The sequence below is a fragment of the Chenopodium album genome, chromosome 17 (assembly GCF_948465745.1).
Source record: "Chenopodium album chromosome 17, dcCheAlbu1.1, whole genome shotgun sequence".
NCBI lineage: Eukaryota > Viridiplantae > Streptophyta > Magnoliopsida > Caryophyllales > Amaranthaceae > Chenopodium > Chenopodium album.
The window spans coordinates 30536316-30558970 of NC_137850.1; the positions used below are offsets into that span (position 1 = coordinate 30536316).

At 32.0% G+C, this 22655-nt stretch overlaps 1 protein-coding gene and 1 long non-coding RNA gene across 2 annotated transcripts; one reads left to right on the forward strand and one right to left on the reverse strand.

Annotated features, from left to right (window-relative positions):
• The first annotated feature begins 3329 nt into the window (after positions 1-3329).
• Positions 3330-5929, forward strand: LOC145587770 (protein trichome birefringence-like 40). The gene is made up of 4 exons (XM_081644449.1): positions 3330-3706; positions 4007-4184; positions 4348-4532; positions 5440-5929. The coding sequence occupies exons 1-4, from the start codon at positions 3330-3332 to the stop codon at positions 5927-5929; spliced, it is 1230 nt and encodes a 409-aa protein (XP_081500575.1).
• Positions 5930-13394: 7465 nt separating this feature from the next.
• LOC145587771 (uncharacterized) lies at positions 13395-17240 on the reverse strand. The gene is made up of 2 exons (XR_014101428.1): positions 17114-17240; positions 13395-13608 (listed from the first exon to the last, which is right to left on the reverse strand). It is a non-coding gene; the product is annotated as an uncharacterized LOC145587771 (long non-coding RNA).
• Between the last annotated feature and the right edge of the window lie 5415 nt (positions 17241-22655).

A 22655-nucleotide genomic window follows, 5' to 3' on the forward strand; every position in this document is an offset into this window, starting at 1 on the left:
TGAGTGAAAGTTTCGGAGGAGAAGAGAGAATTTGGTGTGAGAGAAGCGGAGGTTTTCATGGTGGCTGGCTAGGGTGGTTTTGGGGAGTGGGAGGGGCAGGCTGACCGTTTTTGCAAGATAGAGGCGGCTGACTGTTTTTCTGTAGGCTGGGGGTTGGGATCTAGGTGTCACGGTGGGGGAAAGAGAGGTGGGTGGTGTTTTGGGTAAAAATACCCTTGCTACGTGGCCCGAGAAGAGCGGGACACGTGTCAGCTCAAGATAGGTCCAACGTAAGCCACTCACATAGCATCCTGACACGTGGCATCCCAAACCAGCAAAGGAACCCCGAGAAAGTCGCAAAACGGCGCAGTCCATCAGGTCATAATGACCTAAGAGGCGCATAATGACTCGGTTGATCATAAAGGCGTCACCGTATAATTTTCGGAATCCGATTCACATATAAAATGTTCATTTATATATATATAAATGTTTAATTTTGTATCATTAAATGTTCAATTTTGTAACATTAAATGTTTAATCTTATTAATACGACATTCTATATTCAAATTAGTATATTTTTTTTTCATTTTTATTTTTAGATTGTTTTTCTTATTAATTTGTCTTATTATTTAGTTAAATGAATAGGCTTTGTTTGAAAAAAAATATCTTTCAGTGTAGAATAAAACTAATTAATTTCAATCATAAAATCATTTTAAATCAATATATACTAGCTCATTGTTTTTTAAGCATAAAAAGGAACTCTTTTTACTTTTCAAATTTACACATGCTTAAGTTTAAAACAATAAAAAACAATGTGAAAATCTTAAACTTAAAAAATATACATATCATATTTATGTGCGTTACAAAATGATTATTGTCTTTCCATCTATACATTTGGTATAAATAAAAAGTATATAGAATCATCGTTTTTGTCGTACGGTTATATCCTTTTTACTCTTATGATGCTTGTGCGTTTTCCTTTAAATTATACATATCTTTTCCTCAATATATACATAATCGTCTTCAACTTTTTATTTTTTTTAATTTTTTTTTATTTCATTATCCTGTGTAATGAGATTAAAATATTGTAAAGATAAATGTTAGTAACAATCAAAATATACTCTAAATAAAATAGTATAATTAAATAAATATTTACAAAACCAAAGATGAACACATAGCCAGAAAATGAACATAGTTCAATATGATAATGAACAAGTATTACAATCTATATGAACATCTTTAAACATAAAAATGAACATCTACCAAAAGTCTAATGAACATCTTCAATACAAGAATGAACAATTATATAATAACAAACAAGTATTAAAAATCGAAACAAATATATCTCTTTTAATATGAGAATGAACAAGTATAAACTAAATGAATATGTTTAGATATAAAAATTAATATTGTATTAAATTGCAAATGAACATCTTTTAATATGAGAATGAACATGTAATGCAACAAAAATGAACATGTTTATGAACATATATTAATATGAAAATGATCATAAATGAACATGAATTCCATCTAAAATGATCTTTTTTACATCTAAAACGAACATTTACGGTAGATAGATTAAAATTTACTAGCCAAAATTCGTCATATAACAGTTTTTAGTGACAAAATAGGTAATAATAAATGATAATTGTTGGTTCAATTTCATAAATCAAATTGATAACTTGTCTTTATTTTTAGTTATTATGATTTGAACATTTTTTGGCAATTATAATTTGAATATTAATCCTTCTACCAATGAACATAAAATCCATCTAAAATGAACGTTTAGAATAGATAAAATGTACTAGCCTAAACTCACCGAATAACAATTTTAATTAAATTATGTTATAATTATGGGAAATTCTTATAACATTATTTAATAGTTATTTTAAGAATCACTTGCATTAAAACTATTAGAAATCACAAACTCTAGTTGAAATTTCTCATTAAATCTGTGAAGAATTCTAATGATAATCTATAAAAATGTGAATGAAATATACTAATATATAAATGAACATTTATCAAAATAAAAATGAACATTCATAAGAAAAAATTCACTACAAACTAAATTTACATTTATATGATCCTACAAAATAGCTCAAATTGTCCATTATATTAGGGCAATTGAACTGTATTTTTATTTTTTTTTTGTCCATTAATTTTACAAGTTAATAACACACACCACAAGTTCAATCAATTTAAAATAAATAATACCAAACATCATTCTATTATAAGCATAACAAATCATTATTATGATAAAAATTATAAGAATCATGAACTACTACTACTGAAATTTAATTTATGTAGAGAAAATAACTAAAAAAAAAAGCAAAAAGTTAGGGTTTGCAAATTTTGAGGCAGAAAATGTGGTAGTAGACTAGTAGGTACAATTTTGAGGAGAGAGAAAATGTGGTAGTTAACTAGTTACATGAAAAGGGAGGGAGAGGGGGGGGGGGGGTATAGGTAGTACTACCTATAGTGAGGTGTGGGTAATAACAATTAGTCTAAAACTAATTCATACGGGCTAGGTCCATATCTAACAGTGTCATACTAATGTGAAATAGTGTGTGCGCACGGCCCAATAGGGTGAGTGACTAACTCATTTCTTGAAAGTATCATTTTTATGGAAACATGCTTTTTTATAATACGGTGCATTAAGTTGTCAATTTAGTGATGTGCACATTGTATAATTTGTGGATCTAATACATCCAAAATCGATCGAGATATGTTGGCTTGTAATCTTGAAAAGTTAGATGATAATCGTAAATTTAACTGGATTGGATTGCATCTTATAATTAAACTAGGCTAAATTGAGACGTACTTCACTAAACTATAATCATTTGTCCAAATAAATTAATTACACTAATAATTTAATTAAATCAGAATTAGTTGACCCAAATATATGGCAATACTTTTGTCCTACACTCTTTAATTAGCCACATACTATTAATGTATTATAATTATTCCTAACTTAAGACACTTATGTAATAATACTATTCTATGTTAGTTTAATCAATAACAACTTGTGTATCTTAATTCTTGTTTTTCTGAGATTGGAGGGATAAATAGTTTGTCGACAGACTTTTTATATTTAACTAGGTAATTATAATAGAATAGCATGAAATAATTAAATTTTATTGTGTGTATTCTTTAATTGTGAAGATAAGTGATTAGACATAGTTTTAATGATTTTGAAATTGATATAATAATATATTTCGTACCCCGTAATTTCGTGGATAGCGACAAAGTTGACCTATTATGATTATTCTAACAATAAAATTACATATAAACATAGTATACTAAATCAATTTTAAGCATAAAGTAAATCGATCAATTTTTTTCTAAGTCATATGGAGATGAAGTCTTCCATCACCGATACATGGAGGCTCTTCGGGCTTGGAAGCTTAGTTGGATGGCTTATTCTTCTTCTTTTTATGCAACAAAACAATTATAGTATGAATCTTTTAGCTATTAGAAATATTATAGGGCCTTTTAATACAAGTATTAGTTCAGTAGACGTACCAAATTTTAGGGGAAAACAATTACACATTGAGAAGAAATGCAATATATTTGATGGGAGATGGGTGTATAAGCCCGAAGAAAGTACGACCTATGATCCGCTCAAATGTCCATTTGTTGAGGAGAAGATGAGTTGCAAGAAGAATGGAAGGCCAGATCTTGCTTACGAGCATTGGCAATGGGAGGCTAGAGATTGTTCGATACCATTGTAAGTATGTATAGATAATTAATCTTATTCTTATATATATTATTGCATGAGGAACTATATTAGCAACAAAGAATTGCTAGTAAGGGAACTGTTTTACCTAAAGTGATTTCGAGTTTGTTCGAGCCCTAGGAATGTATCATCATTTGTTGGGGTAATTTGACTTGACTTAAATTAAGATTAGTCGAAGTCTAATACGCTATTATCAATAAATGGGTGAAACACTGTATAATACAGAGATTGTATGTATTAACAAATAACAAGATAACATTAACATGATTATGTGCTCTTTGATTTCTTTAGGCTCAACGGAACGGATATGGTGGAAAGGCTGAGGAACAAGAGGGTGATCTTTGTAGGAGATTCACTAAATAGAAATATGTGGGAGTCTCTTGCTTGCACCCTCTACTCCTCAATTCCTTTGACTCGAGCTGTTGTGAAAGACAAAAGCAGCATTCCAGTGATCACCTTGACTGCAAAGGTACATATGCATCTATTTATTTTCAACAAGATTATCACATTACTAGTTCAAATTATACATGAGTATTTTCTAATAGAGGGAGAATAATACTAATAAGACATAAAACCATTAATTATTTATTATCACCACAAGATGATTAATCATATTACGGTATTCCATGCAGGATTACAACTTCACAGTGGAGTTTTATTGGAGCCCATTTCTAGTTGAGTTCAACCTAAACCATAAAAGCGGGAAAAAGGTTCTAGTCCTCGATAAACTTTCACCCAACTCAAAACATTGGCCAGGGGCTGATATCATGGTATTCAACTCAGGCCATTGGTGGGCTCAAACTGGAACTTACAAAAGGTATGTATTAATTTCTTGTTCGTTTTTACCACATCGTATTAATGACCCACTAGATACCTACATTACGTAAAAATGTAAGATATATTTAATATTAATACAGTAAATTTTTAAGCTTTTCAATTTAGTACCCTGTCTTACCAAAAAAAAAAAAGGAAAAAAAAAAAAAAACATATCTCTCGAACACATATTTTTCAAATAGTACTAGAGTTCAGACAGATGCCTTAGATGGTGGACATTGTTTATAATATTTCTTATGAGGTAAGAGATAGTTGAGACCATATACGAAGTATATATTTACATAGAGTGAAAAAAATTTAAAAAAAAAAAATCCATAAAGAAAAAGAATTTAAAATATTATTACTCCCTCCATTCCTAAATATTCACAACACTTGCTTTTTTCAAAGTCATTTCTAGATAATTGAAAGTTTGCAGAATTTATTATTTTAGTATATATATGGACTTACTAATATTTTATTAATTCTTTCATTCACTTTAATTAATTGAAATGTTATTTTATCCCTCTCCTACAAATAAAAATAAATAATTAAATTACCCTCATCATTAACCTCTTGTACATTAAAAAAAAAAAATCAATTTTCATGTACTATTGCTTGTCCACTCAAAAATACAAGTGTTGCAAGTATTTGAAAATTGAGGATGGATATATGTTAAGGTGAATCCTATTCAAGGAAGATTTGGGACAACTTGGTTGGACAAGCTAAGATTTAAAGAGAAATAACAAGATTTTTCTATTTAGAAAGGATGTAATTATATCTATATTGAGTATATTGCTTTAGAACAACTTAACATAAAAGTGTGGTATCTTATTTAGTGACAAACAAACAAGTAGATAACATTTAATTTTATGTACAAGAGAAGTAAACAAACAATGGGTACACCTTTTCAGGTATGATTTGCTTGAATACGATGGAAAATTAATCGAAGACATGGAACTAGAGTTAGCTTATGAAAGAGGCATGAGAACATGGCAAACATGGGTTGAAGAAAATGTGGATCCAAAGAAAACAACTGTGTTTTTCAGGAGTATTTCAACCGAACATAAATCGTCGAAATCAGATCAATGGTGTTACAAGAAAACTCAACCTATAAAGGATGAATCATATATATCATACTACCCTAATTCTTTGGTGGAAATTATAGAGAAGGTTATAAAAGAGAAGAGAAAAACACAAGTGAAATATTTGAACATTACAAAATTATCCGAGTATAGAATAGATGCACATCCATCAATGTATAGGTATAAAGATTGGAAGAATCTTACAAAAGTATATAAGTATGTTCTTCCAGCTCATGCTGATTGTAGTCATTGGTGCCTTCCTGGAGTTCCGGATACATGGAATAGGTTATTGTATGCTTCTCTTTTCTATGATCTATGATATAGTATTTTTATAGATATATGCTTAGCTATTAATCCTTGATCTTGGTTTTTCTGGTTAACATTTAATTATCTATTTATTTTGTCTTTTCTCCTTTGACTAGGTTATTTAATAAGATTATATCATGAAATAAATTTAACTAAATTGATAATCCAGGAGACATATTGGTTATTAATTTAATTGATGATTAGTTAGACCCAAAACTCATTGACCAATTTGACCCAATTAATGACTCGTGGTGACCCAGCCCACAACTTGATTTCATCCCAAACATTTTTGTCCAACTTGAAAATTATGTGAATCCAAATCGATGTCAACTTGACCTTTTTTCCCCCACCTATAACAAGTGAAATATTTTTACAAAATTAATCTCGGGTTTAATCTAACTACAATGGTAAACCATGAAAAAATTAGATTAATATTATTATTAGTACTAATGTGCTCATTTTATTCCATGACTAAATGAAATCCTGGCAATGCGGTTTTTATATAATACTACATGAAATTTGTGCCAGTGCAATGCACTGATTTTATAAAATATTTTGTATAATTTTTGTCATTTTTATTATACATTAATTTTTTAATTAAATTCTTATTGGAAAAAATTGTTTTTTGTTATGTAAGTTATTAAAAAAAAAATTTAACCTTTTCAAATTCATCAGATAAAACTGTTTTTATCAAAAGATATTTTCTTATTTTAAAATATTACCTATATCATAATTGAATTTTAATTCTCAAATCTAATTCCTTAATTGTGTGGCGATTATGGAATTTTTTAATTCTAAAATGAAATGTAAATCTCTTTTTTAATTAGTTGAAATACAGCTTAACTTTTCTTATGTGGCACTATAAATATTGTTGAAAAATGCCTCTTTTATATATATTCTAAGAAGCTCGTGGGATACAAGAATTTTTTTTATAGAGTATCATATCATATAACTAATATATAAAGCGAAAACTTTAAATTAGGCCACGAAACAGCGACACTTGACATTACAATTTTTAGCCAAGTGTCGCGCCACATAGGCAATAATTAATTATTCATATGACATGTAGGATTTTTGTGAATATATTTTTTTGTAGAATAAGATAAAAAAAAAGTTGGATAGATTAAATAGGATAAAAACGTTATTTTAGAGTTTTATTTTCAATAAAATTTGGATAGGTTTATTACGATAAAGAAGTTAGTTTAGAGTTTTGTATTCAATAAAAGTTTTGGTTTAGAATTTTATTTTCAATAAAATGTCAATATTTCTATACAAATGACAGATCTAGTGACGTACAAAAAGAAAAAATAAGAAAAAAAATCAAATAGACCTGTGATTATATATAACCATTCTCTGAAGTCTTCACATACAACTAGCCTTACCCAAGATATTTAGAGAAACTAAAAAGTGAACACAACTTTAGACGACCGTTCTTTTTGTAGTACATTATCAATACCAATAACATGCAAGTATGATTGTCAAGTGATTATTAATCTAGGATTAGAAAATTCAAATAACATATATATTTTAGATTAAAAGTTTTAAAAAAAAATTCAATAAAAAACTCGGACATCGCACGGGGCACAAAACTAGTAACTAATATATAAAACAAAACTTTAAGCCAGGCCACGAGACAACGACACTTGGCGTTCCAACTTTTTTTCAAGTGTCGCACCACGTTAGATAGATTTATATAGACTTCAATTCATAGGATAAAAGTTAGTTTAAAATTCTACTTTCAATAAAATTTTGATGGAATTTTAGGATTAAGCTGTTAGTTTTAAAGGATTTATGTATTTGTCATGTGCAATTACTAGATATTTAAATGGATCAAATTATGGAGATAATTAAGTTCGTTCATTTGGGTTGTTGTTATATCATAGCTAGAGGTATGTATTAATTTAATGATCTTTGGGCTAGTAAAATAGGCCAAAGCCCAATTGGACGGATCCTATAAGGTTACACAAAGGGCCTAGATCGAGCACGAGAGGACGAGGCCGACGATGGGCCTCATCCCCTAGTATGGCCGGTTATATGGAGGAATAATAAGGGTTTTGGGCTTCGTGACTTAGTCTTATTATAATAGAATTATAAATAGACTAAGTGCCTAGGGTTTTCAGTAATGCAATTCAGTGATCAGTTTGATCAAACCCTAACCCCTCATACTCCTCTATCTCACGGCTCTCTCTTCCTCCCTCGGCGTCGGTTGTGGTGGTTCGTGGTGGTCTGTTAGTCCATTAAAGGTGGTGATCGTGGTTTTCCCCTTCACTGGACTAATCTGGTATTGGTGGACGGCTCGTTCGAATCCCGTGGTTTAAATAGAGGAGCAACGCTTAGAGCTCTATTCTCTCCTTAATTTGCCAGTCGAATTACGTCGTGCAATTCACGCTTCAAAGTTATGATTATGTGTCTTGTGTGTTATGCTTGCGATCTTGGGATTAGGTGCTTTTATGAATATGATTCATGTTTTTCCGCATTATAGTACCTATAAACTCCTATAGTGGTATCAGTTAGCCTCTTGCATGAACACACTTGATGATAATAATACGATTATTTGAAGTCCATGTTCTTATTTATAATCAATTAAGAGAGAGAAATTAATTTAATTATGGTTCAATTATTACATTTAATATAATTAAACTTTTGGAATTGATTAAATGCGATTTAATTATGCTCAAATAGCCATAGAGAGGACCGAATTTTCGACCTAGAATTTTCGAAAATTTCGAACCCAAACCTTAATTTATTCGAAAAATTCAAACCATATAAGCCTTAAAAATCTGATTTTTGATGCTTGTTTTGGTTGATTTCGTTTTACATATGTTTCATAATTTTAATTGGATTGATTTATGCATAAAAGAGTTTTGTATATGATCATCGATTTAATTTTAAGAGTTAGAATTAAATTTGGATTAATTTTATGATGAACCCTAATGTTAAAATTGAATGGGATTTAATTTTAATTTTTTAGACTGATTTAATTTAACTTTGATAATTGTTATTTTAATTAAATTAAAAACCAAAACCGAAAAAAAAATATTTAAGATGGTCTGCAGCCACGGCTGGGTGGCGAAGCCATAGAGGCTGCCGACCAGGTGGTCAGTCCAGAGGGAGGGCAGGAGGTTCAGGGTGGCTGTGGGCAGCAGCGTGCAAGAGTTGCACGGCTGCTGCCAAGGTTCCCAGTGTTGTTGTTGCTACTGCTTCTACAGCAATGGCTACCTTAAGGTAGCCAACCACTGTGGCTAGCCCAGGCTGGCCACGCAAAGTAGCCTGCAGCCACGATAGTGCTACTGCCACACTGCTGCCCTTGCGGCAGTGGCTGCTGTCATGGCAGCCAGCCACTATGGCTAGCTTCGGCTAGCCAACCACGGTGGCTGGTGTGGTGGTGCACGGTTTTCAAATAAAAAATATATTTTTGTTTAAAATTATTTCAAGATAATTACAAATTATTTTGGGATAAAATTGTTTGATTTGAATTAAAATCTTTTATTTGGGATAAAATCAAATCTTTCAAAATTTGTTATATTTGATATATCCATATTTAATTTGTTAATTTTGGTGATTATCCATAATTAAAGTGTTTAATTTTGGATAAGGTTTGTTTGGATATTCTAAGCATATTCCAAAAGGATAATAATTGATTTAAATAATGTGATTATCTCATAATTAGATTAGGATATAAATGATTCTAAAATTATTTGATTGGCTAGTAATTAGGATAGAATCTCCTAAAGTTGATAGGATAATCATGGAAGATTAAATATGATTTATCTTTCTAGATTAAAATATGATTTGATTCTATCTCATGCCTAATTTAAAATATATGATATTTTATAATTGGTCATGAATAATATACGATATTATCTAATTATGATTTAAAATATGAGATATTTTAGGAAATGCGTTGCCTTAATTATGAACATTCGATGTTGTAGTTTAGACAAGCATGTTAAGTGATTTATTATATGGCACTTTTATAATATATGATATTTTGTTGCTATATATAGACTAGTATGGCTCATAGATTCTAAATACGATCTGTGCATCGTGATGTATTTTTGTAATCTAAATACGGTATGCGAATCGTTAAGTATTTTTGTAACTTTTATTTAAAGTAAATAGATTAGTTATTAAAATAGTCTAGTCCAAAGAAGCCCATGAAGTGAAGGCCCAAAGGAGCAAGGTGGATGGAGATCCATGATAATTCAAGTGGGAGCATTTCATTTCTAGTTTTCTTAGGACTAAGGGGCCATACTATGTCATGCTTTATTTATGCATTAGTAGATTATGCATGTTAGATTTTATTTATGTTGATTGATGATGCTCTAGAGTTCACTAAATAATCACAACATAATAAATCTAGGTCCCAGTAAGATTGAGATTGCTTTTCCAATTAAAAACCCAATAAATCTTTGATATTTATGATAGGTCATGCCAAAGCTGGGTGTCATTTTATATCTTAGGAGAGTTGGGGTAAATCAAGTTTTACAATTTTAATTGGTTGTGCTCAACAAGGTTACCTAAAGCATTTAGAACCTTGAAGCAAAGGGTAATAATTAAACAAGTGATGGTTAATTATTTAACCAAGAGTTACAAGAGTTGTAATCAGTAAAGAGTTTACTCACCTTGAAAATGTAATGGTTGATGGTAGGGCCAAAGTCCAGTCAATTATTGCAGGAGTAAAGGATCTTGGAATCACTTAAAATTCAATTGGGATCATTTAATATTGAATAAAGTGCTTTTAAAGTTACCAATTTAATTCGTTTATGGTATTTTAATTATTAAATTAAACATAATTATTAAACTTTGCCTTATTTTGACATAGATGGGTAGCCGTAACAATGAGAACAACATTTACAATCTACGACTATTCCTTGAGAAGGATAGGTTGACAGGAGAAAACTTTTCCACTTGGGAAAGGATGCTAAGGCTTGTTATGAAATCTGAAGGTTGAAAGGATGTCATTGACACCTCATTGACAGGGCCTTTGGCAAAAGATGCTACTGTAACACCCCGACCCCAAATAAATTAGGGAGGGGCCTATTGTCACGAAATGCGCATCGAGGGCCAACAACTATCCCCACAGACCAACACAAGTCCTTTCGGCGCATTTTGTCCTCACTCATGCGCACCCCGGGAAAACTTCCTAGGAGGTCACCCATCCCAAGACTACTCCCAGCCAAGCACGCTTAACTATGGAGTATTCTTAGAATATGAGATTCCTAAAAGGAAGATGCATCTTGTTGATATGAGTAGTATATCAAACTCCTTTAAAGCAATCATGAGGGGTATTACATACACCCCCACTTGAGAACGGCAACGCCCTCGTTGCGCCTGGAAAGCTAGGGAGTCCAGTATTACGCCTAATGGCAACTGGGTAGCCAAAGTGTTACATCCAGTCTGGCTATGGCCATATGGCCCCAAAATTCTCCCCCGCTAGACGACTGACATAGGATCAATTATCCACGGTCAGCACGCGGTCGCAAGGTTGCTCTGATACCATTTGTAACACCCCGACCCCAAACAAATTAGGGAGGGGCCTATTGTCACGAAATGCGCATCGAGGGCCAACAACTGTCCCCACAGACCAACACAAGTCCTTTCGGCGCATTTTGTCCTCACTCATGCGCACCCCGGGAAAACTTCCCAGGAGGCCACCCATCCCAAGACTACTCCTAGCCAAGCACATAAATATTATAGAAATTTGATTGGAAATAAGTTTAGGGTTGTTTCTAAAAAAACCACACAAAGGTGGGATTAGTGTTTTTCATTTTTCCAATTATGAAAAAATAAGAAACTTAGTGAAGGAATCACCCGAATAAACGTCATTCTAGGGAAAAAAGCAACTTTTGTTCTTTAGAATTCTATGAAAACCTGACATTATTATCATAAACATGAAAGTAACTTTCATGAATGAATCACCATAAAACCTTAAACAAGCTATTCTACATTTTACCCGTTTTTGTGATTTATGATAAAGTATAGTCATGTGCGTTTTATTTGAATCGTTTCGATATATATTTTATTAATATTTACTTTTTATTATTTTACAAAGTACTTGTATAAGATATAGATTTTTGAAGTTATCATTTTGAATTAAAACCTTCATTTTATGGAATAATCAACTTTCATTTTTTCAAATTTCAAAAAGACCAGTCTATAGGTTGCAAAGTTTAGATTTCAATTAAGGACCTCGACTTTAAGGGAAAAATGAAATTTCATGTTTTAGAATTATAAGATGACATGACTATATATCATGAAAATACAAAAAACTTTTGTGAAAGAACACCATAAAATATTTTACGAGTTTAGAATTATAGGGTCGCAAATTCTAGATTCGATTCAAGACCTCAATTTTAAGGGGAAAAATGACCTTTTTTTTTTTTTTTGGGTATTCTAAGAAGATGGGGCTTCATATCGTTTAACTATACTATCGTAAAATATCAATCTTTTACGAGCTTAAAAATATATGGATCACAAAGTTCAGATTTCGAATTAAGGCCTCAATTTTAAGGGGATGATGATCTTTTGTTGCTTTAAATATTGATAAAACGTGACTTTACATGGGATAATTCTACGGCTAAGATTAGAATAATTAAGTTTAGAGATTAGATGTGCAAAATATTAAAAAATAAATAAACAAACAAAATTTGAACTAAACATAGCCACAGCCCAAAGGCAAAGGACATTTTTCCAAAACAAAGAATATTAAATACTACAAACTTCATATTATTTGCAACTTTTGTCAAAAATGAACGTTACACCTTATACGACAACACAAATTCTCCAAAATGACGGTGTACGTTAATTTATTGTAAGACGAGTTAAAGTTATCTTAAAAGTATTTAAGGTTACCCTTTATACTATAAAAATTATTATTTTTCTAATAATAAATTTCATCTTACAAAAAACTTATAATGTGGTAGCTAATCATATTAATGTATCTATAGGAAATTACACATTAACAATAAATTAAAAATTACCCTTTAAGGAGTTACAGTTACGATAATAATAGTTAAAGTTACTCTTTAAATTAACTGCTTTACAATAAAATTAATGTACACCCACGTGACTAATTGATGTAACCAATATTTTCTTTCTTTATTAGGTTGTCATTTCCCTCCCTCTCTCTCTCCCCATTACATGCATCACTAATTGAGCGTGAGGGATAGCTCAAGTAGTTAGAGCTTCTCTCCCGATTCAAGAAAGTCTCGGGATCGACTCTCATCACCCGTCTTTATGGCTCTCTAAAGACCGAAAAAAACATGCATCCCTATTTTTCTCTCTACTTTACACTTACAACATATTATACTTAGGATTCCGTGCACCCTCCAAAATTGCAAACAATATGAAACGGAGTTAGTACGTACACATTTAATGACATCCGAAAACAGGACATTACATTTTTATTATAAGATTGTATCGTAACCTTGTCAACAAGACCAATGTAAATTTTTCAGGCAAATAAATGCAAGAAATACATGACAAAATAACTTTGTACAATCTATTCACATGCAGAAAATAACTTTATATAAAAGAATATTGTTATTGTTTTTAAATTATTTATCAATTCTAAGGTGATCACATAGATAGCCCAGTTCAGGCCGAGAATCCATCCAACTTGAGAATGTAGTCTCAGCTCCATCAACACAATAAAGGTACGACCTCAATGTTATCAGAAAAAAATACCTCCTGCAAATTGAATTAGGAAAATTGAAGTTAAAGAGAAAGATCTTGTACTGTAGCAGCAGCAACAACAACAAAACAATACAGTCTTAGTCCCAAAATGATTTGAGATTGGCTAAAATGAATCGTCATAAGAAACCGTCTGAAAAAATAAAAGATAGCAAATAGTTGATTGAATAAAATAAAAGTGGAAAACAGTGTAGAGTGAAAAACAGTTTCAGTTTTACAAGAGTTTAAAAAGAGTGGTAAGGAGAAAAAAATAAATAAACAAATAAATAAACATAAAAAAATTGAGAAACCATTAACAAAGGAAATAAATAAAGCTTGAAAAACACAAATTATTTAAGTAAATTAATATAAAATAAACAAAAAGTAAACCAAAAAAAAATGGAAAAATATGTAGGAAAAAAATAAAAGCGTCCTTGACATGATCACTGAAAGAAATAATAGGAATATATATATATATATATATATATATATATATATATATATAAAAGCATAATAGAAACGGATCAAAGGAAACAATAGAAGAAATTATAAAAGCATGATCCAATGGAGGAACCCAAATTTACAAAGATAAATAGCAGAAAAACAATTAAACTTATACCAAGGGAAACGAGTCACATTATAGCAGACATGGCTGGTATACGGAACATGAAGAGCATTATATCTCGGATTCTTGATACAACCTATATGCTAATATTGGAGCAAGTACAACTGTACAAGACAACTAAATGTCCATATTTGTGCCCCATCTTACTGCAAATTTCTCCCTTTCGTGAGCCACATACGTCTCAAATTTTTATCATTATAAATTCATCAATGACGCAATCCCAACTACCACCATCTCATTAAATAAACCTTTAATCATCTTTGCTTTCTAGGACAAATGGACAACATCCCAAACTATGCTTAACCTCCTTCAAATAGCCCTAGCTTTTAACTAATAGGAATAATCCCAAGTGCCCCAAATTCAGGGGTGCCTTCCTCTAATAAGATCAAAATACGTGGCATCATGTAATCGGCCTTGGCTCCCTTTTATATTTTTTTCATAATTAATTCCTCTATTACCTCCTTTTTCTTCATAGACCACAAGCTCACAGCATTAACACCATCCTCTACCTCATCCCACTCTCTTCTCCCCCTTACCCCTCCGTAAGCATATACACTACCCTAAACAAATTCCCATCTTCAGCCACTTGCACATAAATACGCCTCCTACACTTTATGCTTTTTTTAAAAATAACAAGTCTTGATTTTGAGAGGCATATGAGATAGTATTATGAAGTGGAATCAATTTTTGATGCAACGGTGGATTAATATTGATCCAATGCACATCATGGTATCCCTTCATATAAAACTTAAAAAACCACACACAAGATTTTAGAGACTTTGGTTGCTAGTTGATGTCTTAGATAGCCGAATTTGATGTTTCCACTGCTATTGCCTATAATGCCAATATTGGCTTATAATTGACATCTATTTATTTTTATCAAAGTTTTTTTTTTTTTTTTTTTTTTTTTTTTTTTTTTTTTTTTTTTTTAAGCAAGGTGGTGAGTGAGTCGCTTCTGCTTGTAAGACTAGATATGTATCACCATTGAAAAAAATCCTCTGCTCTGGGCAGATTATTGAGGGTTTTTTTTTTTTTTTTTTTTTTTGGTGTCTGGTGTTGACGGTAATGGTTATGGGAACTCCAAGAAGACTGCAGGTAGAAAGAAAGGGGTGCAGGAAAGTCGGGCAAAGGGATTGGGGTTTCACCGTCAATTGGTGGTCATAATAGTGGTGAGGAAGGAAGAGGGGGCCTGAAGACAGGCCAGGCGAGGGGTGATTCACCAGAGTGAGAAGGGAAAGAAATATGGAGTACTTTTGAAATTTTTAAGAAAAGAGGAGAGGACTAATGAGGATGTGCCACATGGCACTTTAAGTTGCTTAACAAAATGTAGGCAATGAGAGCATTTTGGAAAAACATTCAAAAAGTTGAGCTTGAGACAAATGATCCGAATATTCGATAGAAAGATGGGTATAGTTTGGATAATAATGTTAGACTATTTGTATAGCTAGTGTGTGGTTCCGGACGTTGTCTTGGGTGTCACTTGTTTTTTATTACCTCAAATGATCTTGTGAAAAATAAATAAATTATATAACCTCTAAGAATAGATAATGTTATGTGAATGAGATTTAAAACATTAATAGGAGTTAGTTGAGATGGTAAATGTATTACCTTTATGTGTTAGAGGTTACAGACTTACAGGTTCGAATATTGTCACATGACGCATATATATACTTTGAAAAGTGCCATGTGGGACCTTTTCTTTGAAAGGAACGCCTTCTAAGATATAGTATAGATTTAGACCAAAAAAGAGGATATAGATAGCACAAGGAAATATCAAAATTATAGAAGAAAAATGGGAGCAAGATTATGGAAGAGTGCTTAGTTTGTTCTTAAAGCAAAACTGTTTAAATTGCAATTTTCTTAACACTTTCTGAAAAGAAAAATCAGTTGTGCATGAGCACAAAGTAGATATTGGATGAAAAAACAAAGTCATTAATTGTATATCTGTAAGATGAACAACTAGTTAAGGGGGCAATCTTTCAAATGGGGAGAAGAAACTGGCAGAATCTGTAATTTATATTGCTGATGGATGAAAAAACAAAGTCATTAAATAAACAATAGAGATTGTATATCTGTAAGATGAACAACTAGTTAAGGGAGCAATCTTTCAAATGGGGAGAACAAACTGGCAGAATCTGTAATTTATATTGCTGATTCAAAAGGACAGATTGTCCGCTTTGTACTCGATTTCCAGCAGTTAATATACAAAGTATTATATTTCTAATAAAAAAAATCGTGCGAAGTTAATACCAACAATGTCTAGTCAGAGAATGGTGTTTATCGTTGAAGTAGAGCTAAACTAGATAATGTATTAATTTGTTTCTCAATGGATCAATAAATAACACACTAAAACCCAATTTTTGATACTGACTCTGTTAAAATTATTGACACAGTAGATCGGGCACAATTGCCAGCACAAAAGTTTGACCATCAATATCTCTAAATATACAAAGGAATAAGTAAAAGAGAAATCGATAGCTTAAAATATACATTGACTAACTTAACAACATTTATATGATAATTTTTGTTTTATCATATATTACTATATTAGTAACAAAATATGCTTAAAGTAAGAATGCCAATAGTGCAAAGAGTCAAATTGTGTTAATTATTCAGAAACAGACGTAGCATATTATTAGGTTACTACTTTACTCCTATAGTTTTACCTCATATTATTAGTTCACTCCTATAGTTTTACCTTCACATTGCTCTTCTTCCACCAAGAGTATAACATTAGTATAACACCTAGCAGGTTAAGGGACAAGGCTTATTGATTCAATTTCACTTGCAGTCTTGTAGACAACCTAATAAAGGTATTTTTTTTTTTTTAAACACGAGCGCGCGCGCGCGCACACACATACACACAAAACTGAAGTGTAATAAAGCGATTTGACAAACCTTAACGCCTTTACACCCATGTCAATTAGGTAAGCCTGATGCTCCTCATTGCCATCACAGACTTGCTTCAGTTCCTTAGTGTAGTAAACAATATCATCACGTATATGTCCTGCCCCGGCACATCTTTAAAGATAGAGCAAACAAAAATTTTAACATGACAAATCAAGTAAAAACAATGGCATTTCAATAAATTAATGGCTTAATAAGTTTCTTACAGTGCACATGATAACCAGAATTCCAAGGGCATGGAGGGGAGAGGGAGATTGGAGCAAAAAAGTAATAAAGCCGAGACAACAAATATATCTTTGAAAAATGGCTAACCCATAAGTTGGGTATCAAACACCTCAAATGGCAATAATGCAATCGGTCTACCCTCAACAACTAAACAAATAAATTATTAAGTAAAATTCAATTTTAATCAGTAAAAATCAATACTTCCTCTGTTCCACAAATAATGCAACAAGGATGAAATTACGCATCCCAAACCACATTTTATATGCTAAATATCTATAATTATATAAGAGTAAAGATTATAAAAAGTTGATATTGTGAAAGTATTTTACGAGACAACTATAACAAGACCTCACATGACTATATTTTACTTTATGTATAAGTCATAACACGTGGTCAAACAAGTATGAGGAATAGAGTAAAAGTCCGGTTGTTGCAATAATACTAGAACGGAGGAAGTAAATAAGCGAGAGTTTATTTTATTAAGTAATTCGATTAAGTTAAATCAGCAAAAATAATTTAAATCAATAAAAGTAAATTAATTTTTTATCAGTAAATGTAGATTTAGGCAAAGAGAGCAAGACCTTAGTATGAAATGTCATCGAACATTGTAATTATCATATTGTCCTCTAAAAAAGCCCAAACTTATTTCCAATCAAATTTCCAAGGCCACCCATTCTTAGCATATGAGCTTCCTAAAAGGAAGATGCATCTTGTTGATATGAGTAGTATATCAAACTCCTTTAAAGCAATCATGAGGGGTATTACAGCTACTGTGGCAGAGGTCCGTAAGCACAAGGAAGCACTAGACAAGAAGGTTGTGCCTATCACTTGCTTGATGATTGCTACTATGGAGCCTAGTCTTCAAAAGCATTTTGAGGACCAGGATGCATATACTATCATGCAAGAACTCAAAGATTTGTTTAAGAAACAAGCTAGAGTTAAGAGGTACGAGCTCCACAGAGAAATTTTGGATTGTAAGATGGAGAAAGGTACCACAGTTCCTGATCATGTTTTCAAAATGATCGGCCTTATTCAAAATATGGAAAAGTTGGGGCACCTATACAATGATGAGATGACAACAAACATCATTCTCTACTCACTTCCAGAAACTTTCAACCAATTTATCATGAACTTTAACATGTCTAATGCTACAAAGACTATGAATGAGTTGCATGCTATGTTGGTTAGTGCTGAGAAGCAAATCCCTAAGGAACCTAAGAAAGAGGTTCTTATGGTTCAGAAGGGAAAGGGTTTCAAGAAGAAGGGGCAAAAGGCTAAGGGCAAGGGCAAGAAAGTTGCCAAGGGTCTTGAAAAGCCTAAGGCGACTCCAAAGGCCAAGGTTGCAGATGAAAGTGAATGTTTTTATTGCAAGAAGAAGGGGCATTGGAAGCGCAATTGCCACAAATTAAATATCTTGAGTTCCTCAAGAAAAATAGAGCATCCACCTCATGTATTATGTTATAAATATTTTAACTTTCACTTAGGTATGTGATACTAAGTTGCAGTGCTTAACATTACTAATGTTGTGCAGAAGATGCAAAGAAGTGAGGCTAGCATGGAAGTGAAGCTTGAAGGTGCACTAGAAGTGTTCGAGTGGCCAGAGAAAGCTTCATAGTTTTAATTTTTGATTAGTTTTGATGATTTTAGACTATTTTCGGTTTTGATAAAACAATATTTCGGTTTTCTTGTTGAGATACTAATTGTTTTTACTTGGCTTGGACAAGTGTTGATCCACGACCAAGGTAATAAATTGTTTTCATTTTGCTAGATATATACGAGTAAGGTTAGGTAATATAAACCATTTGCACGTCCAAACATTACAATTGGATGGACTCTTACTCTTATTTGATTATGAATCATTTGAGAATTAAAAGTCAAGCTTGATAAAGGTAAGATGACCAAGTCACCTTTTAGTTGAAAGGGTGAAGGAGCTAATGACCTTATGGAACTCTTACATATGATGTGTGTGGACCAATAAGTTCAAAAATTAGCAAGAGATTTAATTATTTCATTGCTTTTACTAATTATTTAAGTAAATATATCAATAATTACTTAATGAAGTAAAGCTTGGTATCATTGAAAAGTTCAAAGTTCCAAAATAAAATGTAAAATCAGTTTGAGATGAATAATTAACACCACAATAAGATTTTTGTGATAAATATTAAACTCAAAGTTAATGATCATCTAAAGGGAATTGTTCAATTAATTCACAATCCAGAAACACTACAATTAAAATGTATGTCGAAAGCAGGAATCAAACTTTGCTCGCCATGGTTCGATCCAAGATTAACTTGAATGATTTACAAATATCGTTTTGAGGATATGCATTAGAACAACAATTGCGAATATACTAAACAGAAACTCCATCAAAGCAGTTCACAAGACGTTATAAGAGTTATGAATTGGAAATGTTCCAAAAGTTGTCTTTTTTTAAAAAAAAAAAAAAAGGATTAAGGGTTATGGAATCATTGTAAAATGTTTACCTAGATGACATAATAAACCTTAAATCAAGTAAATAGTTCTTCATGGGTTTTCCCATGGAAACTAAGAGGTATTATTCCTACAATCGCGTAGATAACAAAGTGTTTGTTGCTCGCGACAGTGTCTTTATAGAAAGAAGTCTCTTCCTACAAAGCCAAGTAGGAGTAAAGTTAGATCTCGAAGAGATTCGAGACAGAGCAACAAATGGATGTGAATAATACCACATCAGAGACGAGGGCGTATGAAATAAGCTAATTTGATAAATCATATGTCGAAACAAGCTAATTCAACTAGCAAGACTTCTATCATCCCACTTGAATGAAAGGCTTCAAAGAGTGAAAGAGAATAATTCTGTTGTTTCTTATACCTATCATAGGTTACTTAGGATCAAAACAAACAGTTTGTTGAAATTCTGAGAAAAGGTGGATTCTAAAATTTTCCTATTGGAATGGTTAGAACCCATACCCTACAAGCAAGCTTTGGGTAAGTACCAACTTAGGAAATGCCTTAAAGCCATGAAATCCAGAATGGACTTCATGTCTTTAAAGATGTGTTAGTCCATGATAGTCTTACAAATGGGGTCAAACCTATTAGATGCGTAAGCCTATTCGGGTTCTTCTAGTGATTGCTGATTTTGATTACGAATTTTTTAGCATTAGATATCAAAATCACCTTCATGAAATGTTCTTGATGGAGGATATGTATATGATACAACCTAAGGGTTTTGAAATCCAGAAATCCTAGAAAGTTTTGCAAACTTCAGAAATTCATTTATGGATTGAAGTAACCATCAGGGAGTTGGAACATTCGTTTTGATTAGGCAATCAAACAGTTTGATTTCCTTGCAGATCGAAAAACGATTCTTGTAGAGACAAGAAGTTTAGTGGGAGCAATTGGTCTTCTTAGTCTTGTATATAGATGACATACAGTTCATATGAAATGACATATCAATGCTTGAATCAATCAAGTAATGGTTAAGGAGTTGTTTCTATATGAAATACTTAGGAGATGTTGAGCACATATTGGGAATCAAGATCCACAAAATAAATCTTAAAGAAAGATTGGACTTAATCAAGAAACTTATGTTGATAGGATTCTTGACAAGTTCAAGATGCAAGACTCTAAAAGAGGATATCTTCCCATGTCTCAGGGTATTAAGCTCAATAAAACTCAGTGCCTTCAAAAGCTAGTAGAGTTGAGTTGTATGGATAGTGTGCCTTATGCTTCTACAAAAGGGTCTACAATATGTGCCATGATATGTAGAAAGCAAGATGTTACATATGAATTGTGCATGTTTAGCAGGTTACAAGTAAATTCAGAATAAGCATACTGAAAGCTACTAAGAACAAATCCTTGCGTACTTGAGAAGCACTAAAGGAATGTTTCTAGTTTATGGTGGAAAAAGTGAAAAAGTTGTCAAAAGGTTATATGGATGCAAGTTTTCCAAACAGGCAAGACGACTTTAGATGTTGATTTGGATACATTTTGTGTCTGAATGGAGAAGTACAGCGAGCTTGAAGAGTTCAAAGCAGAATGATGTCGCATACTCAATGTTAGAATATGTGTATTTAGCTATAGTAAGAGTAGTTAAAGAGGAAGTTTGGATCAAATTGTATTTTGATTAAAAGGATGTCTTTGCCAAAGCACAAAGCCAGGGTCACATCACAAATCCAAGCAATTAGATATGAGATATCACCTCGTTTATGAGATTAGTGACCAGCGAGATGTCATGATCTGCAAAGTTTTATTATGAGTGAGAATGTCACTTATTAAACCCCTTCCACAAACTAAGGTATGAGAGTCATATTAAAGTCTTGGATTGTAGAAAATTATGTAATTTAAGTTGTGTGTGTTTTGAGAAATCATATTACATAAGGAATGCATATATTTGCAGAATTATGTTTATAAACATAATTTTATTTTTGTTATTTAATTATGGTTTTGGAAATTAAATAAAATGTCATAAATAATTATGAATTGATGGGCTCATTAGGTTGATGACCTGGTGAATGAAACCCCACAGGTGAACAAAATTCATATATTATTTAAGTTCCTAGTTCGAAATCATTTAAGTGGACATAATGATTTCAATGAACGGATTAGCATGTAAGATTGATTGGATAGTGTAGTTTCATGGGCTATAGGGGCATAGTGATGCTCGGTCAATCACTTAGATATGCATGAATGATGCATGATCGAACTACGACCTACTTTGAAGTTCAAGTATAGAGCTTCCAGATATATTAGTGGATTCCTTTGACATGATGATTCTATTCAATGATTGATTTAACTGTGGTACATTCAAATGTCTACCCGTAACTGGAGATTATAAAGGATGTTTCCTATTTACTTCAAAAGTTGAGTGGGAGCTTTGTTTCTATAAGATTGGATTGAGTCTACCTATTAAATTAGGAAATGTGTCATGGTCGCTTGAAGAGGGAGAATTTAGAAAATACGTGGCCACGTTCAAATGCGTTACTCAGTAATCATTTGGTTTTGTAATTCAAACTCAGATTTCAAGAAACGATTTGTAAATTAACATGATCTCGACATGGGATACAATCATATTATCAAATCGACACACATTGACTTAAGGAATTTGAATATTTCACACTTGTCTCAGACAAGTGGGAGATTGAAGGATTTATGTCTTCGTCATGTGCAATTACTAGATATATAAATGGATCAAATTATGGAGATAATTAAGTTCGTTCATTTGGGTATTCGTTATATCATAGCTAGATGTACTAACGATCTTTGGGCTAGTAAAATAGGCTAAAGCCCAATTGAACAGATCCTATAAGGTCACACAAAGGGGTTAGATCGA

Excerpts from the sequence above, each read along its gene's own strand:
- LOC145587770 (XM_081644449.1), top strand. The coding sequence starts at position 3,330 with ATGGAGATGAAGTCTTCCATCACCGATACATGGAGGCTCTTCGGGCTT. Across the intron at positions 3,707-4,006 it reads AGAGATTGTTCGATACCATT|GCTCAACGGAACGGATATGG; the intron begins GTAAGTATGTAT and ends TGATTTCTTTAG. Across the intron at positions 4,533-5,439 it reads CAAACTGGAACTTACAAAAG|GTATGATTTGCTTGAATACG; the intron begins GTATGTATTAAT and ends ACACCTTTTCAG.